The sequence below is a fragment of the Alosa sapidissima genome, chromosome 12 (assembly GCF_018492685.1).
Source record: "Alosa sapidissima isolate fAloSap1 chromosome 12, fAloSap1.pri, whole genome shotgun sequence".
In the NCBI taxonomy this organism is placed as follows: Eukaryota; Metazoa; Chordata; class Actinopteri; order Clupeiformes; family Clupeidae; genus Alosa; species Alosa sapidissima.
The window spans coordinates 27949081-27971895 of NC_055968.1; the positions used below are offsets into that span (position 1 = coordinate 27949081).

At 40.1% G+C, this 22815-nt stretch overlaps 1 protein-coding gene across 1 annotated transcript in view; it reads right to left on the minus strand.

Annotated features, from left to right (window-relative positions):
- Positions 1–284: 284 nt before the first annotated feature.
- The window catches only part of si:dkey-21p1.3 (collagen alpha-1(I) chain), a 33459-nt gene continuing 10928 nt past the window's right edge, over positions 285–22815 (minus strand). Inside the window, exons 9-65 of the mRNA XM_042057790.1 lie at positions 22727–22780; positions 20052–20159; positions 19547–19600; positions 19164–19217; positions 19009–19053; positions 18523–18576; positions 17990–18034; positions 17851–17904; positions 17715–17759; positions 17005–17058; positions 16577–16621; positions 16409–16462; positions 16208–16252; positions 15830–15883; positions 15367–15474; positions 15095–15148; positions 14925–14978; positions 14712–14756; positions 14528–14581; positions 13728–13772; positions 13192–13245; positions 12823–12876; positions 12590–12643; positions 12077–12130; positions 11842–11895; positions 10897–10941; positions 10597–10641; positions 9973–10080; positions 9801–9854; positions 9609–9662; positions 9367–9420; positions 9126–9233; positions 8842–8895; positions 8494–8601; positions 8285–8338; positions 8124–8177; positions 7937–7990; positions 7789–7842; positions 7270–7377; positions 6486–6539; positions 5963–6016; positions 5814–5867; positions 5581–5634; positions 5429–5482; positions 5174–5227; positions 4985–5038; positions 4831–4884; positions 3996–4049; positions 3857–3910; positions 3755–3772; positions 3590–3652; positions 3068–3142; positions 2740–2866; positions 2038–2144; positions 1693–1773; positions 1234–1443; positions 285–990 (exon numbers count right to left, since the gene is read on the minus strand). Coding sequence (XP_041913724.1) covers positions 841–990; positions 1234–1443; positions 1693–1773; positions 2038–2144; positions 2740–2866; positions 3068–3142; positions 3590–3652; positions 3755–3772; positions 3857–3910; positions 3996–4049; positions 4831–4884; positions 4985–5038; positions 5174–5227; positions 5429–5482; positions 5581–5634; positions 5814–5867; positions 5963–6016; positions 6486–6539; positions 7270–7377; positions 7789–7842; positions 7937–7990; positions 8124–8177; positions 8285–8338; positions 8494–8601; positions 8842–8895; positions 9126–9233; positions 9367–9420; positions 9609–9662; positions 9801–9854; positions 9973–10080; positions 10597–10641; positions 10897–10941; positions 11842–11895; positions 12077–12130; positions 12590–12643; positions 12823–12876; positions 13192–13245; positions 13728–13772; positions 14528–14581; positions 14712–14756; positions 14925–14978; positions 15095–15148; positions 15367–15474; positions 15830–15883; positions 16208–16252; positions 16409–16462; positions 16577–16621; positions 17005–17058; positions 17715–17759; positions 17851–17904; positions 17990–18034; positions 18523–18576; positions 19009–19053; positions 19164–19217; positions 19547–19600; positions 20052–20159; positions 22727–22780 — 3720 coding nt within the window. The 3' untranslated portion in view covers positions 285–840. The remainder of the gene's footprint in view (positions 991–1233; positions 1444–1692; positions 1774–2037; positions 2145–2739; positions 2867–3067; positions 3143–3589; positions 3653–3754; positions 3773–3856; positions 3911–3995; positions 4050–4830; positions 4885–4984; positions 5039–5173; positions 5228–5428; positions 5483–5580; positions 5635–5813; positions 5868–5962; positions 6017–6485; positions 6540–7269; positions 7378–7788; positions 7843–7936; positions 7991–8123; positions 8178–8284; positions 8339–8493; positions 8602–8841; positions 8896–9125; positions 9234–9366; positions 9421–9608; positions 9663–9800; positions 9855–9972; positions 10081–10596; positions 10642–10896; positions 10942–11841; positions 11896–12076; positions 12131–12589; positions 12644–12822; positions 12877–13191; positions 13246–13727; positions 13773–14527; positions 14582–14711; positions 14757–14924; positions 14979–15094; positions 15149–15366; positions 15475–15829; positions 15884–16207; positions 16253–16408; positions 16463–16576; positions 16622–17004; positions 17059–17714; positions 17760–17850; positions 17905–17989; positions 18035–18522; positions 18577–19008; positions 19054–19163; positions 19218–19546; positions 19601–20051; positions 20160–22726; positions 22781–22815) is intronic.

Consider the following 22815-nt stretch of genomic DNA (forward strand, 5'->3'; position numbering starts at 1 on the left):
CATTCATTAATTAAAAAAAAGGAATAAGAAAAGAGGTAAGAAGTTGTCACATTTTCTTCATTTACACAACTACCCTATGTCAACTCATGCAACTGCGGGTTTACAAAACACAAACAGTTGTCATGTATTCAAAACAATTGGAATTAAGGTATCACACTCATTAAAACTTCAAAACTACAAGGAAACAGATGGTATTTCTATTTTAATTTGTCTTGATATGCATCACCCCCCCCCACACACACACACACAAACATCAACAAAAACATCTGACATGACTTCTTCAACCTACTTTATTTAGAAAAGGAAGTCTGCATATTTGTACATAGTGCAGCAGCAATATACAGAAGTACTGCTTGTGATTAGTCAATCACACAAATGCATGCAACCAAATAAAAGCTGAAACCAATGTGAACATTTGCAGTAGGATTATTTAGTCCATAATTTTACAAGCTGTATCATTTAAGATTCTGCAAGCAATTGGTAAATTAATATTTAGCAAAATCATAGATTATACATTTCAACATTTAACCCATTAATATTTGTATAAATTAATACAGTAACATTACAATCATATAGCATAAATACATACAACCATCTTAGTTAGCAACCCTGGCACATACATGCTGACAAACATCATTGTGATGCATCTTTTGATTTTTATCTGTAAACACTACAAAACCCAATAACTGGTTTACTTATCCCTATTTTCATAATGACAATATAACAACAAATAAAGTTCAAGTCTTTTGTAATGGTGTCTTTGCGGCCCCTCTGTGTGTAAGAGCAGCTTAGGTATTGATGAGAGCCAATGTCCCTCAGGACAGCCACTGGAGTAATGTGCTATAAAAAGCACAGCGGCCCCAGGGCGGCACTGATCTCTCTCTCCCAGTGGTCACCCCTGTTCTCTATGCCCAGATCCCTCAGGGGCAGGAGCTCCATATCACCCCGGGGCAGTTCACTGTTGCCCTCTACCCTCACCTGCACCACCACCTGCAAGAAAAACACAGGACAGAATACAATGTGCATTGGCTGAGGATTATACCGACTTTCTTACTGGTAGGCCTATTTCACTCATTGGTTAACACTTGCTAAAAAACAGCTTGCTAAAAAAATTACATTAGATCCCCATAGACAGGGAACCTCTGAAATATCTTATTTTGCATGGAGTTATTCAGCAAAATATTTCACACACATCTCATATAAATCAATTCAGCAATTTCAGAACTATTTTACCTCACAACCATTTCTTGACACTTTGGCGTGGGCTCCGCTGATCTCTCTCAAGGAGTCTCCAAGGAGATGCAGAACCCGTTGACTTGCACGTCTCTGATTGGTTGTTCTGTTGTGAGTACTGTTGCATTCTATTGTTACTTGTTGTACTGCTGAGTTGCTGTGCAGTCGTAGAAACCGCAGCTGGACCACATCCAGACCTGTGTACTTAAACTAGGACACATGGAATCCACATCAATCAATCAATCAATCAATCAATCAATCAATCAATCAATCAGAATGTAAGAGTTGTGTAAGTTATGTAAGAGTTATGTATTGACCGTTTCTAGCATATTGCACATTATCTGGTCAAAAGCAGCATAGCCTATCTGGTGCATATTATTACTAAATTGACATACTCAACATGCATTGACATACGGTGTTTCTGTGTATTTCTGTGAATGGGATGTTTTTGGGTCTTACCCTAGAGCCATCATGGAGCTGGCTGAACCAATAGACAGAGGTTTTGGATTTCTGTATGTCTGATGACCATTTTCCTGAGATCTATTCAATGATACTTTGGTCACGGTTCAGTATTAAACACAGACGATATCCTCTGATTATTTACACACACAAACATAGATAGATACTTTATTGATCCCCAAGGGGGAATTCAATTAACCCTATTACCTAACCCAAATTAATTATGCATGCAATTAATTAAATTAATTATTTAAAAACAAATGGATAGGTCCTGACTTCTAACCAGACACACATATCACAAACCTGAACATACTGAGCTGTACCAACATATGGTACTGTGGATACCTGAGATTTGTTTGGATGCAGACAGGTCAGTCCCCCAGCAGTGAAATTACAAAACACATGGAGGGCATCGAAGGGGCAGCCCTGGTTGGGATCCATGTAGAAAAATCCTGTGAAAACAGGAAAACAGCAGATACAATGGATGACCAAACTGATTTATCATTTCCATCAGCAGAGTCAATCAGCAGTGCAATAAAGTAGCACAGCAGACATGACTGACATGTGAGAGAAAGTGGAATAGAACATTATGTCCCTGTGTATATCTGGGTGTGACTGTATTTAGAGATAAGCGGGAATATTATGACTTTGCAGTGTTTCACTATTTTGCATGGCTGCGTCAGTGGCTATCTGCTCCAGATTGCCAGGTTGCCACTAATCAGAGTCTGATTCAGTGTAGTCCACATGAGATGGGATGACCAACGCCATTTCCCATCAGCCTGGAAGGATACATAAACCCTAAATATTACCTTGAAGGTGAAGTCATGCTGTCTCTCCCTTCATTGTAAATAAACTCTGTTCCTGATTTTTCATACTATTGGTCTGACTGGGTCTCTATTTCATCTGCGGTATCAAAATTACCATCACATGTCAGGGGGAATCTGAATAACACACAAGATGAATGAGAGATTTACAATGTCTTTTTTATTAAAAGAACCTGGATCAGTCTTTGGACTTTGGGTAAAACCACAGAAAGTGCTTCCTCACCATCCTCCAGGTGGGGATGCATGAGGCCCAACTCTTTGCATGTGGCTGCAGGGTTCTCTTTAGTGCCCAGGGGCCAGCTGAACTCCTCCTGCTCCCCTTGGTCATGCTGGGTCCTCCTTGCCATTGTCTGGACCGCCGAGATTGAGACACAAATTAATGAATTAATTAAGACAAAACCATGGGATAAAATAAAGTTTAAATATATGCACAGCCTGCTATAGATAGAAACAATCAGTTACCTACAGCCCATACATCATGTGATGCATTTGTGGTGTGGTCCCACTAACCTATCCCCACACACCAAACTTATTTTAAATCTTATACCAACATTTTGTGATCCTCTTCTATCGTAGAGGCCTGGAATGCGCTGCAATGTTCTGCCACCAGGGGAGCCTGGTTTCCCCTGCACAAAGCACATAATTTATATTTAAAGGGACACCAGGCAAGCCTGATGCTTTTTCTCTTCGCCCGGCTCTGCCATTATACACACGTTTGCAACAATCTCTAGTGTTTCGTTAGCCTGCCTTCATTCGCCCCGTAATGAGTCATTTAACCATAACCGACTTACGAAGATGATTAATTAACACGAAAACGTTGCCTGGTGTCCCTTTAAAAGGAATCAATCAGGGTAGCCATACTGAATATTACAGAACCAGGAGATGGACAGCTGCATTTACATAGAACATATGAATCGGGGCAGCAATTCTGAGCATTACAAAACCAAGAGATGAACAGGAATGAATACGAGATATTTTTTTAAATTTTTCTAATTAATTTTGCATTGCAAATTGATTCATAGAGTACTATACAGCCCAATAAATAATACATGTTAATAGAGAACTGAACGTACTGGAGGTCCTTGGGGACCTGTCCCTCCTTTGGCTCCGGGCATTCCTTGAAACCCTTTTATTCCCTGCGAAACAAAGTACTCACTGTATCCAAAAAACAATCAGACATTGGATGAATTCTTGGTTCAAAATGACTAATTGATTGATTCAAGAAAGATGAACTGTACCTTTATTCCAAACAGGCCCTGGGAAATGACAAAGATAAATGCTCAATGGATTGCAATCGATGGTAAATCCATCACTCATTATTTTGTTAAAATAAAACTTACTGGAAGACCAGGAAACCCCCTGGGTCCAGGAGGACCACGTGGGCCTATATCACCCTGTAAGGACATAAACATATATGATTAAATAATCACATATCATGGTTATTATGTTGAAACTTCAAACATTCAAACCATAACTTACCTGTATGCCTTTAGGTCCACTTCGGCCTTTGAGACCAGGATGACCTTGTTTCCCCTGGTGGACAGAGGAAATATTTTGAAAATCAGACTTGAATGACTCTTTTAGACACCTTTTGTGTCATGCTGTATCATACACATTACTCACTGATGAATTTGCAAATGGGAAAATATAACTCATGCAATAATTTGTAGACAGAAAATGTTCACTCATGAAATTGGTATACCTTAATATGCCCAACTTTCTATTACAGTGGATCCACACTATATATACATTCATACAAATGTACAGGCCAAAAGCTTGGACACACCTTCTCATTCAATGCGTTTCCTTTATTTTCATGACTATTTACATTGTAAATTCATCAAAACTATTAATGAACACATAAGTATAAGTAAGTATATATACTCTTTTGATCCCGTGAGGGAAATTTGGTCTCAATTTGGGATAATTTATCCCAATCCGTGAATTAGTGAAACACACTCAGCACACAGTGAACACACAGTGAGGTGAAGCACACACTAATCCCGGCGCAGTGAGCTGCCTGCAACAACAGCAGCGCTCGGGGAGCAGTGAGGGATTAGGTGCCTTGCTCAAGGGCACTTCAGCCGTGCCTACTGGTCGGGGTCCGAACCGGCAACCCTCCGGTTACAAGTCCGAAGCGCTAACCAGTAGGCCATGGCTGCCCCAAATTGGAATTATGTACTTACCAAAAAAGTGTGAACTAACTGAAAACATGTCTTATATTGTAGTTTATTCAAAGTTGCTAATATTTTTACATTTAATACCATATTCAGCAAGCCATAACTTGACAAATATTCCAGGAAAACAAACCTACTTTCCTCCCTGGTGGTCCTTCTGGTCCTGTGAGTCCTCTGATACCATTCTCTCCCTAGGAAAAACAAAAGAGGTTCACCTCATTCAAACCATGTTCTCCAATGCAAATAATGCTAGTCCCATAAAAAACACCACTGTAGAAAGTAGGCAAATACCCTCTCTCCTGACTGGCCCATTCTTCCTTTAAGGCCTTGAAGCCCTGGAAAACCCTGAACAAACAATCAAAACATATGAAATATTTAATAACAGAATATAAATGTAACCATGAGTTACAGTCAAGGCAATTCTGGTGATTAGAGGTCACTAAAATAGTATTAGTCATTATATAACAAACACAACTATACCTTTGGTCCAACTGGGCCAGGTGGACCATTGGTTCCTCTGGATCCTGGTGCACCCTAAAATGTGTATTATAAAGATGGTATTTTCAAAACAAACCATTTTCCAGTTTTGGTTCTCGAAACCATGGACTATAGACTGAAATGTTCTAATGTCATAAGTGATGCAAGGTAAAATACTATGTATTTGCGTGAATAACAGAAAGTAATATCTTTTGACATATTCTATAAGCTTCAAGTGAATAGTGTAAATAAGTTCACCCTTGATCCAGTTTTGCCAGCTAATCCACTCTCTCCGGGTACTCCTGGACGACCCTGAAACATGAATTTAAATTACCACTATGATAATGCACATCATGAACCCGCGACCCGCATGATATATTAGAGACTGAGAATAACAAAAAATTACTCACGGTTCTACCAGCATGACCTGGCCTGCCCGGCATTCCTCTGAAACCATTGTGACCCTGTCATTGAATGATGAGATCTTTAAGAATGAGCTTTTGGATGAACACATTGAATAACCCCATTAATATTTCCATTAATGGGTTGGTAGCCTCTCTCTCTCTCTATCTTTCTGTGGTAGACAGTAAGATCTACTAGACTTTTAAAATAAAAACACAGTAGCTTGAAATTAAATCCTTACTGGGTCGCCTGGGTTTCCTTGAACACCAAGCAGTCCATCCAGTCCCCCAACACCCTAAAGAGTGTGTTCCAAAAATGAAATGGAGTTAAATGCAAAAAAAAAACAACAGAAACATTATAGTTTGCAACTGCAATAGTCAGGATACTTGCTGGCTCTCCGCGTCTTCCAACACCACCTCTCTTTCCCTTTGGGCCAGGACCACCCTGGAGGAGAGATAAAAAAAAAAAACATTAAATATCTTGCAAGTGACACTGATCTCTTTAACAGTGTTCAAAGAACATTTCATAAGAACTGCAGTTATGGCAGTGAAATCCATTCATTTTCTGAATGGATTCATTTTTGTCTTTTCCATGATTGACAGTTCATAGATGAAATGATGGGCTGTATTGTAATAATGCAATATTAGGGTAAAATTGACACAGCTTTGGATTTGTTTCCAATCACAATTAGTGCTTACTTTATCAGGCTAGAGAGTGAAAAGCTTGTTTTGACAGGCTGAGTTGTTTCTCTCATGACATCTGGCAACACGGTTTAACACATCATGCATTGTGCTAACAGCTTCATACAAAATCCCAAATGTAGCAAAATCAGCCAAAACACACCCGAATAGGGCGGTATGTGCAAGAATAGCTCCAGTGTTTATATATTTTCCCAATCAGAAACTTCACTCACTGGTTTTCCCTGAGCACCTTTGTTCCCCATCAGTCCTGCACTTCCAGGACTTCCCTAAATGTAAATAACAATAACAGTCACCAAAGAACACCATACAAAAACATAATACAAACGAAATGCACGCCAGGTCTGATTCCTTCTGCAGTTGAAGGTTCTGCCTAACAGGTGAAGAATGACGCAAAGTAATGACGTTGATCAGATCCAACAAATAACCCAATATTAAGAAGTAGCCTTTAAGACCATATATCGTTGCTGCTTTTTGCTAAGACTAATGTAGCTCACTAAAGGTCCTGAAAGCCAATCATTATATTCAATAGATACAGGTATGCTCGAACACAGCTGAATTCAACCTCATCTTGAGTAAAGGGTAACAGATACGTACAAGGGTGTAGTGGTAAAATAAGAGGTGGGTAAACTATGAATTCTGTGATCACGGTGAAGTGGACTGCGCCATGCAGTATTAGATTTTTAAAAAAGGCATTCAGAATATGTTTGTTGATGGTGGAGGTTATTGTCCAATGTTTCTAACAATACCAGTGGTAAATGGTTCCTAGAGTGTTGGCGAGTGCACATATTGTGAATGTGGATAATACAGTGTGATTTTTGAATGTTAAAAGTTGCAATTGGTGAATAAACTCTTTTGAGAGGTGGATAAACTCTATTTCTGAAATTTCAGAGGTGGATAAACTGTGTTTACTTGCGTTTAGCCTCCACTACATCCCTGGATACGTACAGATGTATAGATTACGTAAACCCCTAACTATCATATTTCTTTTACACTCACCTTTGGCCCTCGCTTCCCTTTGTTTCCTGTTTCTCCAGGTGGGCCAACAGGTCCTGGCCGACCCCTCGCACCTACAGAGCCAGTGAGACCTCTGCGGCCTACCTTCCCCTGAGAAGAAATACTCAGTGTCAGCAACACAGATCGTAACAATTACAAATGGAGCAGTCGTGACCTACTGGTTAGGGCTTCGGGCTTGGAACCGGAGGGTTGCCAGTTCGATCCCCGACCAGTGGGAACGGCTGAATTGCCCTTGAGAAAGGCACCTAACCCCTAACTGCTCCCCGAGTGCCGCTGTAACAAGGCAGCTCACTGCTCCAGATTAGTGTATGCTTCACCTCACTGTGTGCTCTGTGTGTTCACTAATTCACAGATGGGATAAATGCAGAGACCAAATTCCTAAGTATACTTGGCCTAGAAACCTGATTTACATTTACATTTTTACATTTTGCCATGATGGTAGCTCACAAATAATTTGAGAACAGCCCTATTAGTACAAGAGTTGTGCAAGATGAACCTTACCATTTTGCCTATTGTCCCAAGTTCACCTTTCTTTCCATTGATTCCATTAATGCCCTAATGAGTAAACATATAAAAGAGAAGTATTTCTGAGACCCTGGGCTGTGATATTACTGACTAAAACAGCATAGTAAACTGCCAGGTAACTTACAATCTGACCAGTATGACCACGCATCCCAGGACTTCCTCTCTCCCCAGGATCTCCCTGTTGTCAGTAACAAAAACACCAACATAGAAAAGCAGAACAAGATCATTTTTGTAATGTAAGAATTTCAGGAGACTTATTCAACTGATGTCAGAGTCATCTTCAAAGTATTTATGAATTGTAAACAACCGACCTTGAGTCCTCGAGAGCCAGTTCTCCCAGCAGGCCCTGCTTTTCCTAGTGCACCCTAAAACACAGGGACAGTAGACTATATGCCCACAAGCTTGACTAGTCCTACCAATTGAAGTCATGGCAATCGTTGACATAAGAACATAAAAATGTATAGATGCTCACAATTATTCCCTTTGGTCCAACTGGTCCTGGGGGTCCAAGTCTTCCAGGTTCCCCCTACAGAATCAACAGAATCTTTTCATTTAAAAACTCTACAAAGGTAGAGTGTTTTCAGGTTTCCATTAGCTTGAGCAATGGCCATTAAGTGTCCCTGCCCCAAATATCCTGTCTCTATGTTAGATGGTCTCCAACTTGATTGAGGTTGTACTCACCCTAAGACCTGCTAGGCCTCTCTCTCCTTTAGTCCCTCCTGGTCCAATGTCTCCACCAGGGCCGTAGCTTCCTGTCAGGCCTGACCGACCTCTGAGTCCAGCCTGACCCTGCATGTGTACATCAAATGGCATTTCTAAACCAATGTTTTGTATCAATAATTCAATATGACTTATAAAGCAGAGCCTTTATTGACCTGTACAGTTCCATAAAATGTTTCTTAATCCCCAAAATGTACAAATAGATGCTCTCTCTATGTATTTTAGTAAACAAAAACAACCAGAACCTGTAAAGTTAATTGATTAATTGATAATTGATCGGTTAATTGATGATAAAATAAATGTGCTGACCTTTTGTCCTGTAGGGCCTTGTCTTCCTATTTGCCCAGGAGAACCACTCTTTCCCTGGGACACAACAGAAGCACAATTGTCATCATTCACAACATTTTTGCTTCTGTAACAATGTTTTGCTTTGTCTGTCAAATACACAAGTATGTGCCGTGCTGGTTTCAAATCTCAAATCTATATTGATATATCTAGCAGAAACAAACTAAAGTGTGTATCCAACAGACCAGCAAAGATTTTAATTGCTGTATGCAATTAAACTGACGCATTAACTTTAAAATGTTACACACTTCCTTTCCTGGTTGACCTTTTGGTCCAGATGGTCCCTGGTTGCCTCGCTCTCCTTGGACCCCCTTGACGCCCCTTTCACCAACAAGCCCAGGTTTTCCCTTCTCACCCTACAAAAACACAATAGGGTTCAGGAACAGAGCATAGATCATTCACTCTTATTAATGATACAATTCTGAACTATTATATTCAAATGACAGTTGTGGTTATGTGTATGATCAGCGTAATATCGTATTTACTCACTATGGAGCCTTTTGGGCCAGGTGGGCCTATAGGCCCTCTTGTGCCAGCTGGGCCCTGGAGCAAAACAACACTCATCCATTTCTTAACACACAAACACAATCAATACAGAACTGACCAATTGGAAATAGTTAACCAAAATCTGTGCAGGTTTGGACATCACTTCATCAGTGATATAGTATGTAGATAAAACTCCATCTGACGGGTTTTCCAAATTAATAATCAGTACAGTATAATGAATCTACCTCCTCACCATCGACACCAGCAGCTCCCTGTCCACCCAGCTGTCCAGCCAATCCCTGGATGAACACAAACCATGAGGACTTCAGAACTATGCTAACACAACATGCATTTCTCTTCATACCATTACAGTCAGTAGTTAAAGACAGAGCTGAAGGATAAAAATTTGGCCTTTTGTCTGAAGTTTAGGTACCTACCTTCTCGCCTTTTACACCTCGAGATCCAACAGGTCCTGGGAGGCCATCTTTACCCTGAATTATAGAATTTACAATGCAGTGATGTAAACATCAATCCCTTTAGCTGTATCCAATGTACTGGGCAGTTTTGTTGGCTTGAACCAATAGAAATTGAGACTAATCGATAACCTACTGGGTAGCCTGTGACACCAGGAGGCCCAACCGCTCCTGGAAATCCAGCATCACCTGTAGGTCCTTGAAGGCCCATCGCACCCCATGGTCCTATATTCCCTTGTATACCCTATATAAAACAGCGATACCATTTTTTGTTTTGTGGACAGAGACAGAAAGTGCAGACATGCTAAGATGTTACTAGGCAGGAGTCAAAACAAACAAGTTGATAATATCATTTAACAGCAGCCATGTACATGTAGCCAAGTCACAAGTTGGCTGAAGTTTAACTAAAACAATTTCTCTACTTTATCATCTTCAACGACTTTATTAATACATACTGTTCCAGCCAGAGAAAGTACAAACACACTAGGCAGGAGTTACTTGGGCTCTGCAAGGATTTGCAAAACACAAACTAGTGTTGGGTCTAATATCATAAGTGTACTCAGGGGTAATGCCAACCTGGGGCAGGGATCACACTAGCTATAAAACGGATGCACTGTCATTCAATAAAGATGTTTTAAACCAAACTATTCAGGATACTTTCCAATACTTAAGGTCAGTCTCAAATAAAAACATAATTACAACTGGAGCACAATGTGTTCACTCCCTGGTTTATGTGGTTACAGACGAAAAGTATGCTTACAGCAGGTCCTGGATACCCTTTAGCTCCTGGTGGTCCTTGAAGCCCCTGTAAAATAAGGTCAGTAATATCAAGGAGTTGATATTCTTAACAGTTGAAATTTGCATTACTGTGTGTGGTTACCAATGGACCCTTTCAAGAGAGTTCCATTATCAGCATCATAGTTGGCCCCACAAGACTTCCTTTTTAACATTCCATATGTTATCTTAATGTAGAGGAAGTAGATTGGGGCCCAAATAGAACGTTCAAGCATTGTTTTTGTTTTTATTGATGAAAGGGTCTATACACATCAAACATACGTACAGAACTCCCAGGGTTTCCCTTTTGACCTTCCTTCCCTCTGTCCCCCTATGAAAAAAAGACAATAACAGTTGTTAGTTTTGCAATCAAATGCAATATCCAGTATTCTAATTTGTAGAGAGCTGATATTATAGATATACTTTCTGTTATATCCTCTATCAAATTTCCAGACAGGTTAGCGGTTCTGAATGAATTCAGGAGGTGTGCCTATATCCAGAAATAGAAAACATCCTAGCAGTTTTCACTGGGATTGCAGTTCAGAAAGGTGCTGTAGAGGAGAGCTTGTCTTGTCAATTATGGACAACCAGTATTGAATCACTCATATGTTGGTAACTACAAAGTAAGAGTGCCTCCATTTGGAATTTCAACATGGCTGCAGTGGAGTACAACTTCTGTCATTTGGGAGTTACCTACGTAGGTAACTAAGCAGTTTGCTTTGTTTGATTTGTCAAATAAGTTTGATTTGTTTTATTTCCACAGATGTGATCCCAGTATTCAAGACTTATGGATGAATGTCTCTCAGGAGGATACTCATTAGCTACAGTACATCTCCACAGATATCCAACTGCAGGGAATGTTGTCCAACAGCTGTGTTGGACTTTACCAGATTAACACCTAGCCCTAACCAGTTTTTACAATCAGTGGGCATGTTCCTATAAAGATGTACTCCAGCCATTGAATAACCCCTAAAAACTAATCTTAGTTTCCAAAAGATACATGTTCATAAAATCTTCTCATAACCCTTCATGGCCTCTACGCATTTCTACTCCCTTTGCGTCATGAGGGCTGTATTATGGTTACTCGACAACAGGTCCTGACTTGATTGGTATAGAAACCAATGTCTGTACTGGAAATTTAGACCTAGAAAACAATCTAAAGGTTGGGCCCAGACTGATAACACCAGAATTCTCCTATAATAAATATTGTGTATTCACTTGCTGTACATACCTTAGGCCCTGGATGGCCAGGTGGACCAACTGGCCCTGGTTTTCCTCTTAGACCCTGAGAAACACAAAGACACACAAACTGAACAAACATATTGTTATACACTGTTTGGTCTTGTGGTCACTCTTTGTGGGTCATAATAAAGGTTCATATACCTTCTCTACTTGTTGCTCCTTGGTTTGGTGGAGTTTTATCTATCCCATCCTGCTCTTTGATTTCATGAGATCTTGTTACCCACCTTGACCCCTGGTCTTCCAGGTGGACCCACAGCTCCCCTAATTCCTGGTTCCCCCTTTGAATGGAAAATATGTTAGATGTTACAAGTGAATCATCATGTATCATGACCATGCACTTTCACCATACTGTGTGCTGGTGAATGTACTTGGTATTTCTTATTTTCTTAATCAGTCACAAGACATGACATGTCAAGTTTCATTGATGTAAGAGATGACAGCAGACACATTCAGATTGCCCCATGAGCTAAATGACTGATGACCCTGCCCTTCCTGTTGATCTTGACATTACGGAGCTGTGACACTGTCGTGGCCCTGAGATCAGTGTATTTAAAGAGACAGTGCGCAGTCTTATCCGAACTAGCAAGATAACATAGCTAGCTAACAACCAAAATACTTGCTAGGGAAACATCAACTTAACAGCTGACATATAACAGCTAATAATAGTTGACTAGCTTGCTAACTGATTTATTTTGGTGATAAATTTGTTAATCTCATTAACTGCTAGACATACTTACATTTTGGCCAACAGGACCTTGAATTCCAGGGAGACCTGGTTTTCCCATCATTCCCTAATAAAAAAAAAAAGATAATCTATGTGAGACAGCGGCCTGTTGATACTTTATCATATTCACATTGCTTTCTCAATCACTGTGACACTCCATTACTTTTGTATGATCTGACAAGTATATACATTTAATTACATATAATTTTCTAACCATGGTAATTGATCATTTCAGAAAAATGCTACCTTTTCTCCCCGTGGTCCAGTGTCTCCATCTTGTCCTGGCAGACCTATAGGTCCCTGCAAATCAGAGGGGTTTGTGAATAACGTGAAATTATGAGGTGACCAAGAAGCCATCTTAGATCTGTCAGCTTGGTGTGTAACAGTTGGTATTCAATGTATGGTTCATTTTCATATTGGGTGTCCTAACTTTGTCTCTTAACAAATAAAAATACAGTATGACTATCCTTGCGTAAAAAGATAGCATGCAAATTCATTCTGCCAGTACTGTCTTGTTTGTAGAACTACTGTACTTCTCTCTGTCACATATCAACTAATTTCTCAACTTGCAGGAAAACACAAGGATATACTGTACTGTATATAAAAGAACCTTACAGGTGGTCCATGGGTTCCATCAACTCCACGGTTACCAGAAAGACCTTGAAGTCCCTATAAATAGACAAAATATGTAAGACCATCAGTAATCCAATTAATCCAATTATGGAAAATACCAAAAAGAACATATCCATTTACTGGCTTTGGAGCCATCCAGAGAGACGTTTGTTTAAATCAGAATCTCTTCATGGCTGATGGCAATGGGAACCATTTATCATTGTGTCAGTGATCTGTTGCGATTTGGAAGCGGACAATATTAAACTAATCCATACAGATGACAGACCTTAGATCTCATTCAGCTGAGCTGGATGTCTTTAGACTCCAGATAGGATACAACTACCCTCTCAATGGGTAAAGTGGCATCATCTTTTTGGAGCTAGGCCCATCTTTATAAGAATACCAATGCAGTGGTGACTAGGTCTGTAGTAGAATGCTCTGCATTGTAACAAGTATTATTCTGAGCACTGTGTAGCAGATGTGAATGTGCAGATCGTAAAATAAATGTAATTTAGTGGAGACACACAGATGAAACTCACCTTATGTCCTTTTATGCCAGTGCCTCCTGGGACTCCTGGTCTTCCCTGTTGATAAAAAAAAGCAATACACTCACATGCCAAGATATATAAGGCTCAGGACTTTAACATTTAATATACAAGAAGATATCAGTAAACCCTGCTGAAAAAAAAAAAACAGCCTGACCAGGTTAAGGTGGTTTTCTGGTTGACCAGCTTGTTTGACCTCCCTATGATGGTTGACCAACTAGACCAGCAAAAACCCCATCTTACAGTGGTAATTCAGCTGGTTTTGCTTGTCATACCACCTCAAGCTGGTCATTTTAGCTGGTGTTGCTGGTCTTACATTGCTGATTTAACTGGACATGCCAGCTTATGTTGGTCATTCTAGCAAACCAGCATGACACTCTTACACCAACAAGCTTGGCAGGCTGGTCACCAGCATAACCATCTTACACCATCTTATCCCACATGACAGGTTGGTCACACCAGCATGACCAGCTTCCTTATGGTCACACCAGCACCTAGTGGCCCAACCAGCTACACCAGCAAAGACCAGCAAGAGCTGGATATAAAATCCCAGCAAAGACCAGCTAAAACTAGTTACCAGCATAAGCTGGTTTCTAGCTGTTTTTTTTCAGTGGGGAAGTACTGTATGTTAAGGACATTTGAAGATTTGGATGTTTGAGCTCTTTGAAACAGCAGGCAGGATATATTACAATGGCAATACAGAATGACCCTTAGTAAAAAGCTGATGTACACAGGAACCTTAATACCGGGCAATACAGAATGACACTGAGTAAAAAGCTGATGTACACAGGAACCTTAATACCGGGCTCTCCTTCAGGACCTCCCTCTCCTGATTTGCCCGTCTCGCCCTGGGGACAACAGGAAGATATTACAACAGTCACTTTAAATAACCAACACTTTCAGAGGAAAAAATCCATATCTAGATAGCTGTTGTTGTCATAATTCTCTATTTATAAACAAATTTAGTGCTTGACTTACCATCGGCCCCGGCAACCCAGGAAATCCACTAAGGCCAATACGACCCTTTGTAAATTGAAGAAATATATAATTTTAAAATGTCTGGAATACGCTGTACACAAAAAGCACTCATTGCCAGCAGCATCTATCTGCTACTGAAGAATGCCACTCAGAATGAAGATATCTGTCAGGGAAATGAGTTTGTGCCAAAAAGGTGTCAGGCTTGTCAATCACCTTGTCTCCCCGAGGGCCAGGAATGCCTACACCACCAGCAGGGCCTCTGTCTCCCTACAATGAGATAGGATCATGTTTCTGAGTGAAGTAAAATGAAGATATGCACAGTTTTTATTTGTGTTTTATTATTACGGTGTGAGAGTTTAGAGTTAGTTTTTCAGTCAGGTTACCTTTGTCCCATCTTTTCCCTGTTTACCTTGGTCTCCCAAGATGCCATCATGCCCCTGATGAAGACAAGAAACATTAACAAATCTCAAGAGTCTATAGTGGCAATAACAGTCGTTCATGGTTTAAAATTTGAAGGTCATAAAACTCCTAACAGCATAAGTAATATCCATATAGATGAAAACCTGTCTATTGATGCTGTCATATATATGCTGGGAAATCAAAATAGCCTCATAGTAAGCTCTCTACAAAATTACATTAATTATGTCCAACTCACTGGTGGACCTGGTAATCCAGGTAGGCCTACTGGTCCCATTGCTCCAAGAAGACCAGACGAACCCCCTCTGCCTTTGAAACCTCTTCTTCCTGTAGGACCAGTAGGTCCCTGACCAAGACCAGAACAATCAAACATGAGATATAACAATAATAATAATAATAATAATAATAATAATAATAATAATAATACATTTATTTTGCTCTTTTCTATACACTCAAAGACTCTTTACAGTTTTATACATAGGTACAAACAAACCGACAAGGTATATAGGCAAGGTTACATAATCAGAGAAAAGAAAACAAACAGGTGCATGGACAAAGCGGAGGACAAATGTTGAGATATATGTTGTATGTGTATATTGATGACTTGTTGTTATGTGTCTGCAAAGTAAATAAATATGAATGGTGAAAATTTCTGTCTATATTCTGTGTGATCTCGCCCCCCATCCCTACAACAGGCTCACTTTGTCTCCTTTTGGGCCGATGTCACCTTTCTCACCCTTCTCAGCTTTGAGTCCCTGTTAGAAAAGAACAGATGTGGACAAAACAGAGATTCTTGTTTCAGTTCCTTGGAGGACCCTGAGAGGTGAAGCTGTTTGAAGGACTAACCTTTCATTTCAAGTTAGTGAGTTTTTTTGATGACTGTTTTGACCCATTTTAGAGAGCTTTGTTTTAACTGCAATGGTGAAAACATTTTCACATATCTGGTAATTGCAACTATTAATTTTCGAATCTTCTATGTTTCTTTCTGTGCCTATGCCTCATGAGTACCTCAAAGCCAAAGTCTGAAAACTCAACATGTTTCAAGATAAAAATGTAAAAATTGCTTTAAGTAATCTTACTGGATCACCTGAGGGTCCACATTTTCCTGGTTTTCCTTCTGCACCCTACAATCAGTAAAATCAAATTATGATTATTAGCTATGATTGATAGCCTTGAACACCTTGGTTGTGTATTTGTTGTTTGTTAAAACAACACTTCTCTGAGCACTTGCGCACTCCTCTTCAGTCAAACATCTCCTAGACATTACATACAGTACTCACATTGGGTCCAGGAAGGCCAGGCCCACCAATAGCTCCTTCAATTCCTGGATCTCCCTGTTTAAAATGATCAGACAGCATTGTATAAGCATACAGGAGTTGAGAGAGTACACAAGTTTATGTGAATACGCAGGGATGGACTGAGACACATTTGTAATAGGAATATCTTACTGGATCCCCTTTAGGTCCTGGAGGCCCATCTGATCCTGGTTTCCCCTAATAATACGTACATGAGAAAGGATTCAATAAACAAATCATTAATTTGATCGTATTTATTGGCTCATCTCAGTGGACTCAGTGGATACTGTGAGCGTATGTGTGTGTGTGTGTGTGTGTGTGTGTGTGTGTGTGTGTGTCTGGGTATATGTACTACAAGTCTAAAGTTCTGGCAACAACCCAAGTTGCTCTACAATATCAAAAAACAGTGAGAAGCAGTAGCAGTAATCAAAGGTTAAATTGATCAAATATAAAACAAATCAAATAATATATTCTCTCGGCTACACACATAAATCTGCAAGGACATTGTGATATCCTACACACTACCAAAAGCCACCACTAGAGGGTATTTCTAAGTCCAGTCCATAGCATTCATTTCCCACCTGCGGTCCACGAACCCCTGGAAATCCCATCATTCCACCTGGACCTGGCTCACCCTGTCATGTAATGAAAGATAAACGGCAATTAAGAGTATCCTTACACTAAAAAACATTCTAAATACCAATACGAAAAATTCTTTCTAACTGATTTCTTACTCATGCACTGTAGCCTGTGGGCAGCCGTGGCCCACTGGTTAGCACTCTGGACTTGTGACCGGAGGGTTGCCGGTTTGAGCCCCGACCAGTGGGCCGCGGCTGAAGTGCCCTTGAGCAAGGCACCTAACCCCTCACAGCTCCCCGAGCGCCGCCGTTGTAGGAGGCAGCTCACTGCGTCGGGATTAGTGTGTGCTTCACCTCACTGTGTGTTCACTGTTCACTGTGTGCTAAGTGTGTTTCACTAATTCACCGATTGGGTTAAATGCAGAGACCAAATTTCCCTCACGGGATCAAAAAAGTATATATACTTATACTAGCCTTCTTTTGATAAAGTGCAGCAATCAAATTTCAATGCAGATGACATTTATACACCCATTTTAATCCAAAGAGCAAAACATTTATTCCAATTTGTTAGCAATACACATTAAAATACTTTTGGTCAAGCACAGCAACCAAATCTTGATATTTAATTGAAATGAATACACCCATTTCAGCCAAAGACCCAAATAAACACCAAATTACTAGGAAGCACATTAAGACTTCAAGAAATAGCTCACAGGTTTTCCAGGAGGTCCCTTAAGGCCAGGTTCACCAGGCTGACCCTTTTAAGAGAAGTACACAATAAAAAGCCACTTAGTGATGGCACTCCACAGCTATTGTGCACTAACATTTTAAAACTTAACTGAATCTTACTGGGGGTCCATTGATTCCAATGACTCCCTTTATCCCTCGAGGCCCCATGTGTCCCTAGAAACGGAGGTGAAAGGTCACTGACACAGCCGGTCTTCAATGTGTTTAAAAGAGAGTTTTTGAAAGGAATCGTTAAACGTACGGGCGGTCCTGGTGATCCCGGGAAACCTGATCCGCCGGGCTCTCCCTGGACAAAAGGAAATACTTTGTGAAGGCTTTGGACAACACAAGGAACACAATTTCATGCGCTGATAATGTGCAGAAGGGACAGGCAATTCCCAGCAACACCATGCTATGAGGCCAAGTACTGTTAGTATACAGTACCAATGAATCAGCATAGTAGACTAAAATAATCGGTTACACTTTACTTGACAGTATCGACATAAGAGTGACATGACACTGTCATGAACGTGTCATAAACAAGTCATAAACGTTTATGACATAACGCTTCTGTCATTAAGTCTCATTTTCACATCTCATCTCACTCTCTTTTTGTCATAACAAGTTAGGGTTAGGTTTAGGGTTGGAGTTAGGGTTGGGGTTAGGGTTCATGTGTCATGACAGTGTCATGTGTTCATGACAATGTCATGTCACTCTTATGTCGATACTGTCAAGTACCGTGTTACGAAATAATCTTTTTAAAGGGACCTTTTTAAAGAGAGCGCTGAAACTCACAGGAGGCCCACGTGGTCCGAGAAATCCAATTGGTCCTCTGGGCCCACGCATCCCCTACAAACCACAGCAAAGCTGAGCACAGAATTCAACAGGTACTATCTAAGATAGTGTCCTAACACTACAATACCTCTAAAATATTAGCTTACTTTAGACATATTTCAAATATCATGTTTCTTCAGAAATAGGAAGGAATATCCGCACACTAGCTCCCCTTCTTTTTGTTTATTCCGACTTGATTTTAAGGCTTGAAACATCACTTTAATAAACAAAAAGAAGGGGAGCTTGTGTGCGTATATTTCTTCCTATTTTTTACGATATCACTTTTTTTATCCAGCATCTACTTTTGGATGTGCGCACGTTACGTTTGTTTGAATATCATGTTTCTAAAATTACAAATAGTTCTCAATCACAACATATAAATAGTCAAATGGTTGATGATTTATATGACCATCTTTTATAATCCAGAAGTAGCTACAGGCTACTCACATTGTACCCTGTGATGCCAATGAAGCCCTTCTCTCCTTTAGTCCCCTATGAACGCACAACAAAACAACTTTGAAAGGAGATAAAGGAGAACCATAAGACACAGTAAGGCAGAAAGGGCAGAACGACATAAGCCCATAAGCCTGAGAATATCACACCTTCTCCCCTTTTCTTCCTCTGTTCCCCTGTGGCCCTGGTTCACCTTGATAACCCTGAGAGAGAAAAACACAATCTACTTTAGAAAGGCAAATGATAGAATTGCGTTTATCACATTGCTATGGTCTCTCTTCCCAGCTCCCTAGTAACAAATCTGCCAGACACATTCCCATCTACATTTTCATGTTTCCTCTGTAACAACAAGAGTTGATGTAGAGCTTCTCCGAAATGTCAGTTTAAAGTGGACGCGACCTTTCAGCTTTGAGTTAGAGATCCCCATCTTTATTTCTCTGGGGCTTGGCTTGCTATTGACCTTTTGGTTGGGTTGCAAGAGACAGATATAGAGGATGAAATAATCCACAAGGAAATCCATGGCCATTCTTACCCACTCACCCAGCTCCCCCTTGGTGCCTCGCTCTCCTCCATAACCCTGCGGCCCCTGAGGAGAGAGGCAGACGGAGAGGATGATATTTGAAAGGATAGAAGCACTTTGCGAAAGGACCGTTAACCCCACATTAATGCTTCTGAACGATATTGTTGTGACTTTTATGAAAATATCCGCTTCAGTGGAACAATATTCAGAAAATCTGGCTTTAGATTAACAAATACATAAACAACTATCCTCCAATTTGCAATATTAACACACCTTTGAGACAGTACCGTATTTTCCGGACTATAAGTCGCACCAGTCAAAAAATGTGTCATGAAGGGGAAAAAAACATATATATAAATATATATATGTTGCACCTGAATCGCAGGACCAGCCAAACTATGAAAAAAAGTGCGACTTATAGTCCGGAAAATACGGTATGTACACCGCCTTACACAGTGCATAGCTTGTATTTCTAAATATCCAAACATGCTGTTATTGACCACCACAGGGATCTCACCTCTTCCCCAGGTGGGCCAGGTAGGCCATCAGGTGCATCTTTCCCAGGTGTTCCTTCCTGTCCATGTCTTCCCGGAGGACCAGGCATCCCTACAGGCCCGATCCTCCCCTAAAATGGAAAAAAAGGAAATGGGTGGTTTTAAGATTTTGATCACTGTTCATAAAACCACTGTTATGTGTTTTGTGACTAATTCCTGCAATACATTGCTGAACCACTGCACCACAAAACTCAGTTTATGATGATGTGTGCACATCATAACTAACAACTATTGTTATTTTGCTCACATCATTGAATGATGTTTTTTGTTGTCTGTTAACATATTGTATCTATCTCCTCTACTATCTCAGTGATACGCTCACACACAGTTCTTCTGGATTTGCTCAGTCACCACCAGACTGATCTCTAGCCAGAGGAGGGATGACCCGTGTCTGTCATGGGAGACCACTGGCACGGCGGACACGGCCATCTGTCTCTCAGTGGGCCACCACGTGCACTATCAGTATGAACAATCAGGCATGACTGCACCTCTCATTGGCATGCATACGGGAATGCACAAGCTGCAGAGAGAGGCAGTGGAGTTTGGACTCCAAATGGACAGCACTCCTGACAACACTCCTGCTGTCACGGTTTCATAGAGAAAATCACCACACCATTCACTATATTCAATATATTTAGCCAAAATATATTGTCGTATTCTTGAGTGCTTGGATTCAAATTTAGATGAGTATTTAGATGAGTACTACTTGAGATATTAGGCATGGCATTTTAGTAGTATAAATACTAGGGCTGTCAAAATAACGGATTCATTTTGATTAATTAATTTGAGAAAAAATAACTGATTAAAAAAAATAGCGATTAATCGATTCTGTATGATCTTTGACCCCGAGCCGTTCTAGTCAGTAAAAATTAGACTGTAAAATGAAGGAGAGAGAAGAAAACGTGCTGCCTGGATCATTGATTGGAACATTTACTTTTAAAAAACGGCCTGATGGTGTTGATAAAAATAAAGTGTTGAAAATAAAGTCCTCTGCAATGTCTGCAGCAAGGAAATTGCATATCACCAAATCAAATTGCAGAGTTCATCAACTCTGTAGTCGCACATCAATGCAAAGAAATAAGTGTTGACATTGAGGGGAGTGTTAATTTATTTCATTGTGTCCCCTTATATCTGTGGCCTGAAATGCCTTGTATGTGAAAAAAAAACTTCTTCCCGAAGCACTTTTGAATTTATTTCCTCAGCATATCAGGTCATATCATAGATTATTATGGCCATTATTTATATAACAGTGAAAATAATAATAAAAGAGTTTTTGAACTTTAATGTCACTAATGCTGATTATTCAATGATTCATTTGAATTTAAATATTTAAAATACTTTCACAGCAAAAATATGTGCGATTAATTTAGATTAATTAATCACAGAGTATGTAATTAATTGACAGCCCTACCATACCATATTGGTTCTGTAATTCTGTAAAGCAGTTTGTCCCATTTTAAATCACATCCACCTATATCTCCCTTATTGTTTGTATGTTTCAATCTCACTTATTGGATGACACTCTGTATTCATCTACATCTTCCTGAATCACAAAGTGAGTTTTTTTTTTTTACAGCAGTGGCAGGTTTAAAATGAACAATAATACAGACATTTAGCATTCCACGTTTCCAAATGAAAATGAGTCATAAGCTGGGGAACAGTATAGCAAAAAATACAGCTGAAAGTGTACGGTACATGTTAGCAATGGATGAACAGCCTTGTAACAACTAAGCACATAGAGGCTAAGTGACCATGAGAACAGGCACAACAGACATTGAGAAGAAAACGATTAGAGAGGACAGTTGGCAGCAGATGAGAAGATGGCAACCGGCACTTGTATGCTGCAGAGTTTGCAGAGGTAAAATATGAGAAGAGGGGGCCATTGTGAAGCTGATTTTAATGGTAAGGCAGGCTTTCGGGTGAGACCAGTGAAAAGCGGATATTTTAACATTGATACAAATATTTAGCAATAAAAATCTAACTCCATCATTTTACTAGCCTGGAGATTCCAGACGCAAATCTGAAAGATTAAGGGTCTGGCTTTGAATAATGTAATGGCCCAACTCGAGGGGTGCATGCAATCTCACTGCACGCAATTCGATAACACTATACGACCAATGTTTACTGACTGACTGATTCCGGACTTGGACACAATTGGATAACACTACGACTGTCATCTATTTAGCTTGCCCCTGGCCCGCCTATATCAGATACACCGATGTGATTGGTGCCCCACAATACAAGGGACATAAGTAATCATTACTCATCATAAGAGCATCATTACGCATTGCCAGAGTAACTCGCTGAGCAAATTCAAATTGTGTGAGAACTCTGGATTTCCAGGGTATCATTTTACTTGGACTGCAAGAATAAGCAGCTCACCATTGTCTCCATCTGTAATAAGCAGCTCTCCATTGTTTGTCAGATAGTTCATATCATATAGTTTATATCACAACAATACGGCATGGTGAGACAGAGGCATGAGTTCATCTCCATGAGCTATCACGTGCTGAGGGGAGGCAATGACTCAGGGGTATTTAAGTGTCCAATATTTTGTGGCTTATTGTAAAAGAAATCCCTTTCTTTGATTGTATTTTCCTTTAGATGCTTGAGAGGACAACTAAAATGAGATACCTACGATTTTTCCGGTGTCTCCTTTTCTTCCCTGCTTCCCAGGAATCCCAGGTGGTCCCTGCATCAAAAGGAAAAGAAATCACATGGATACAT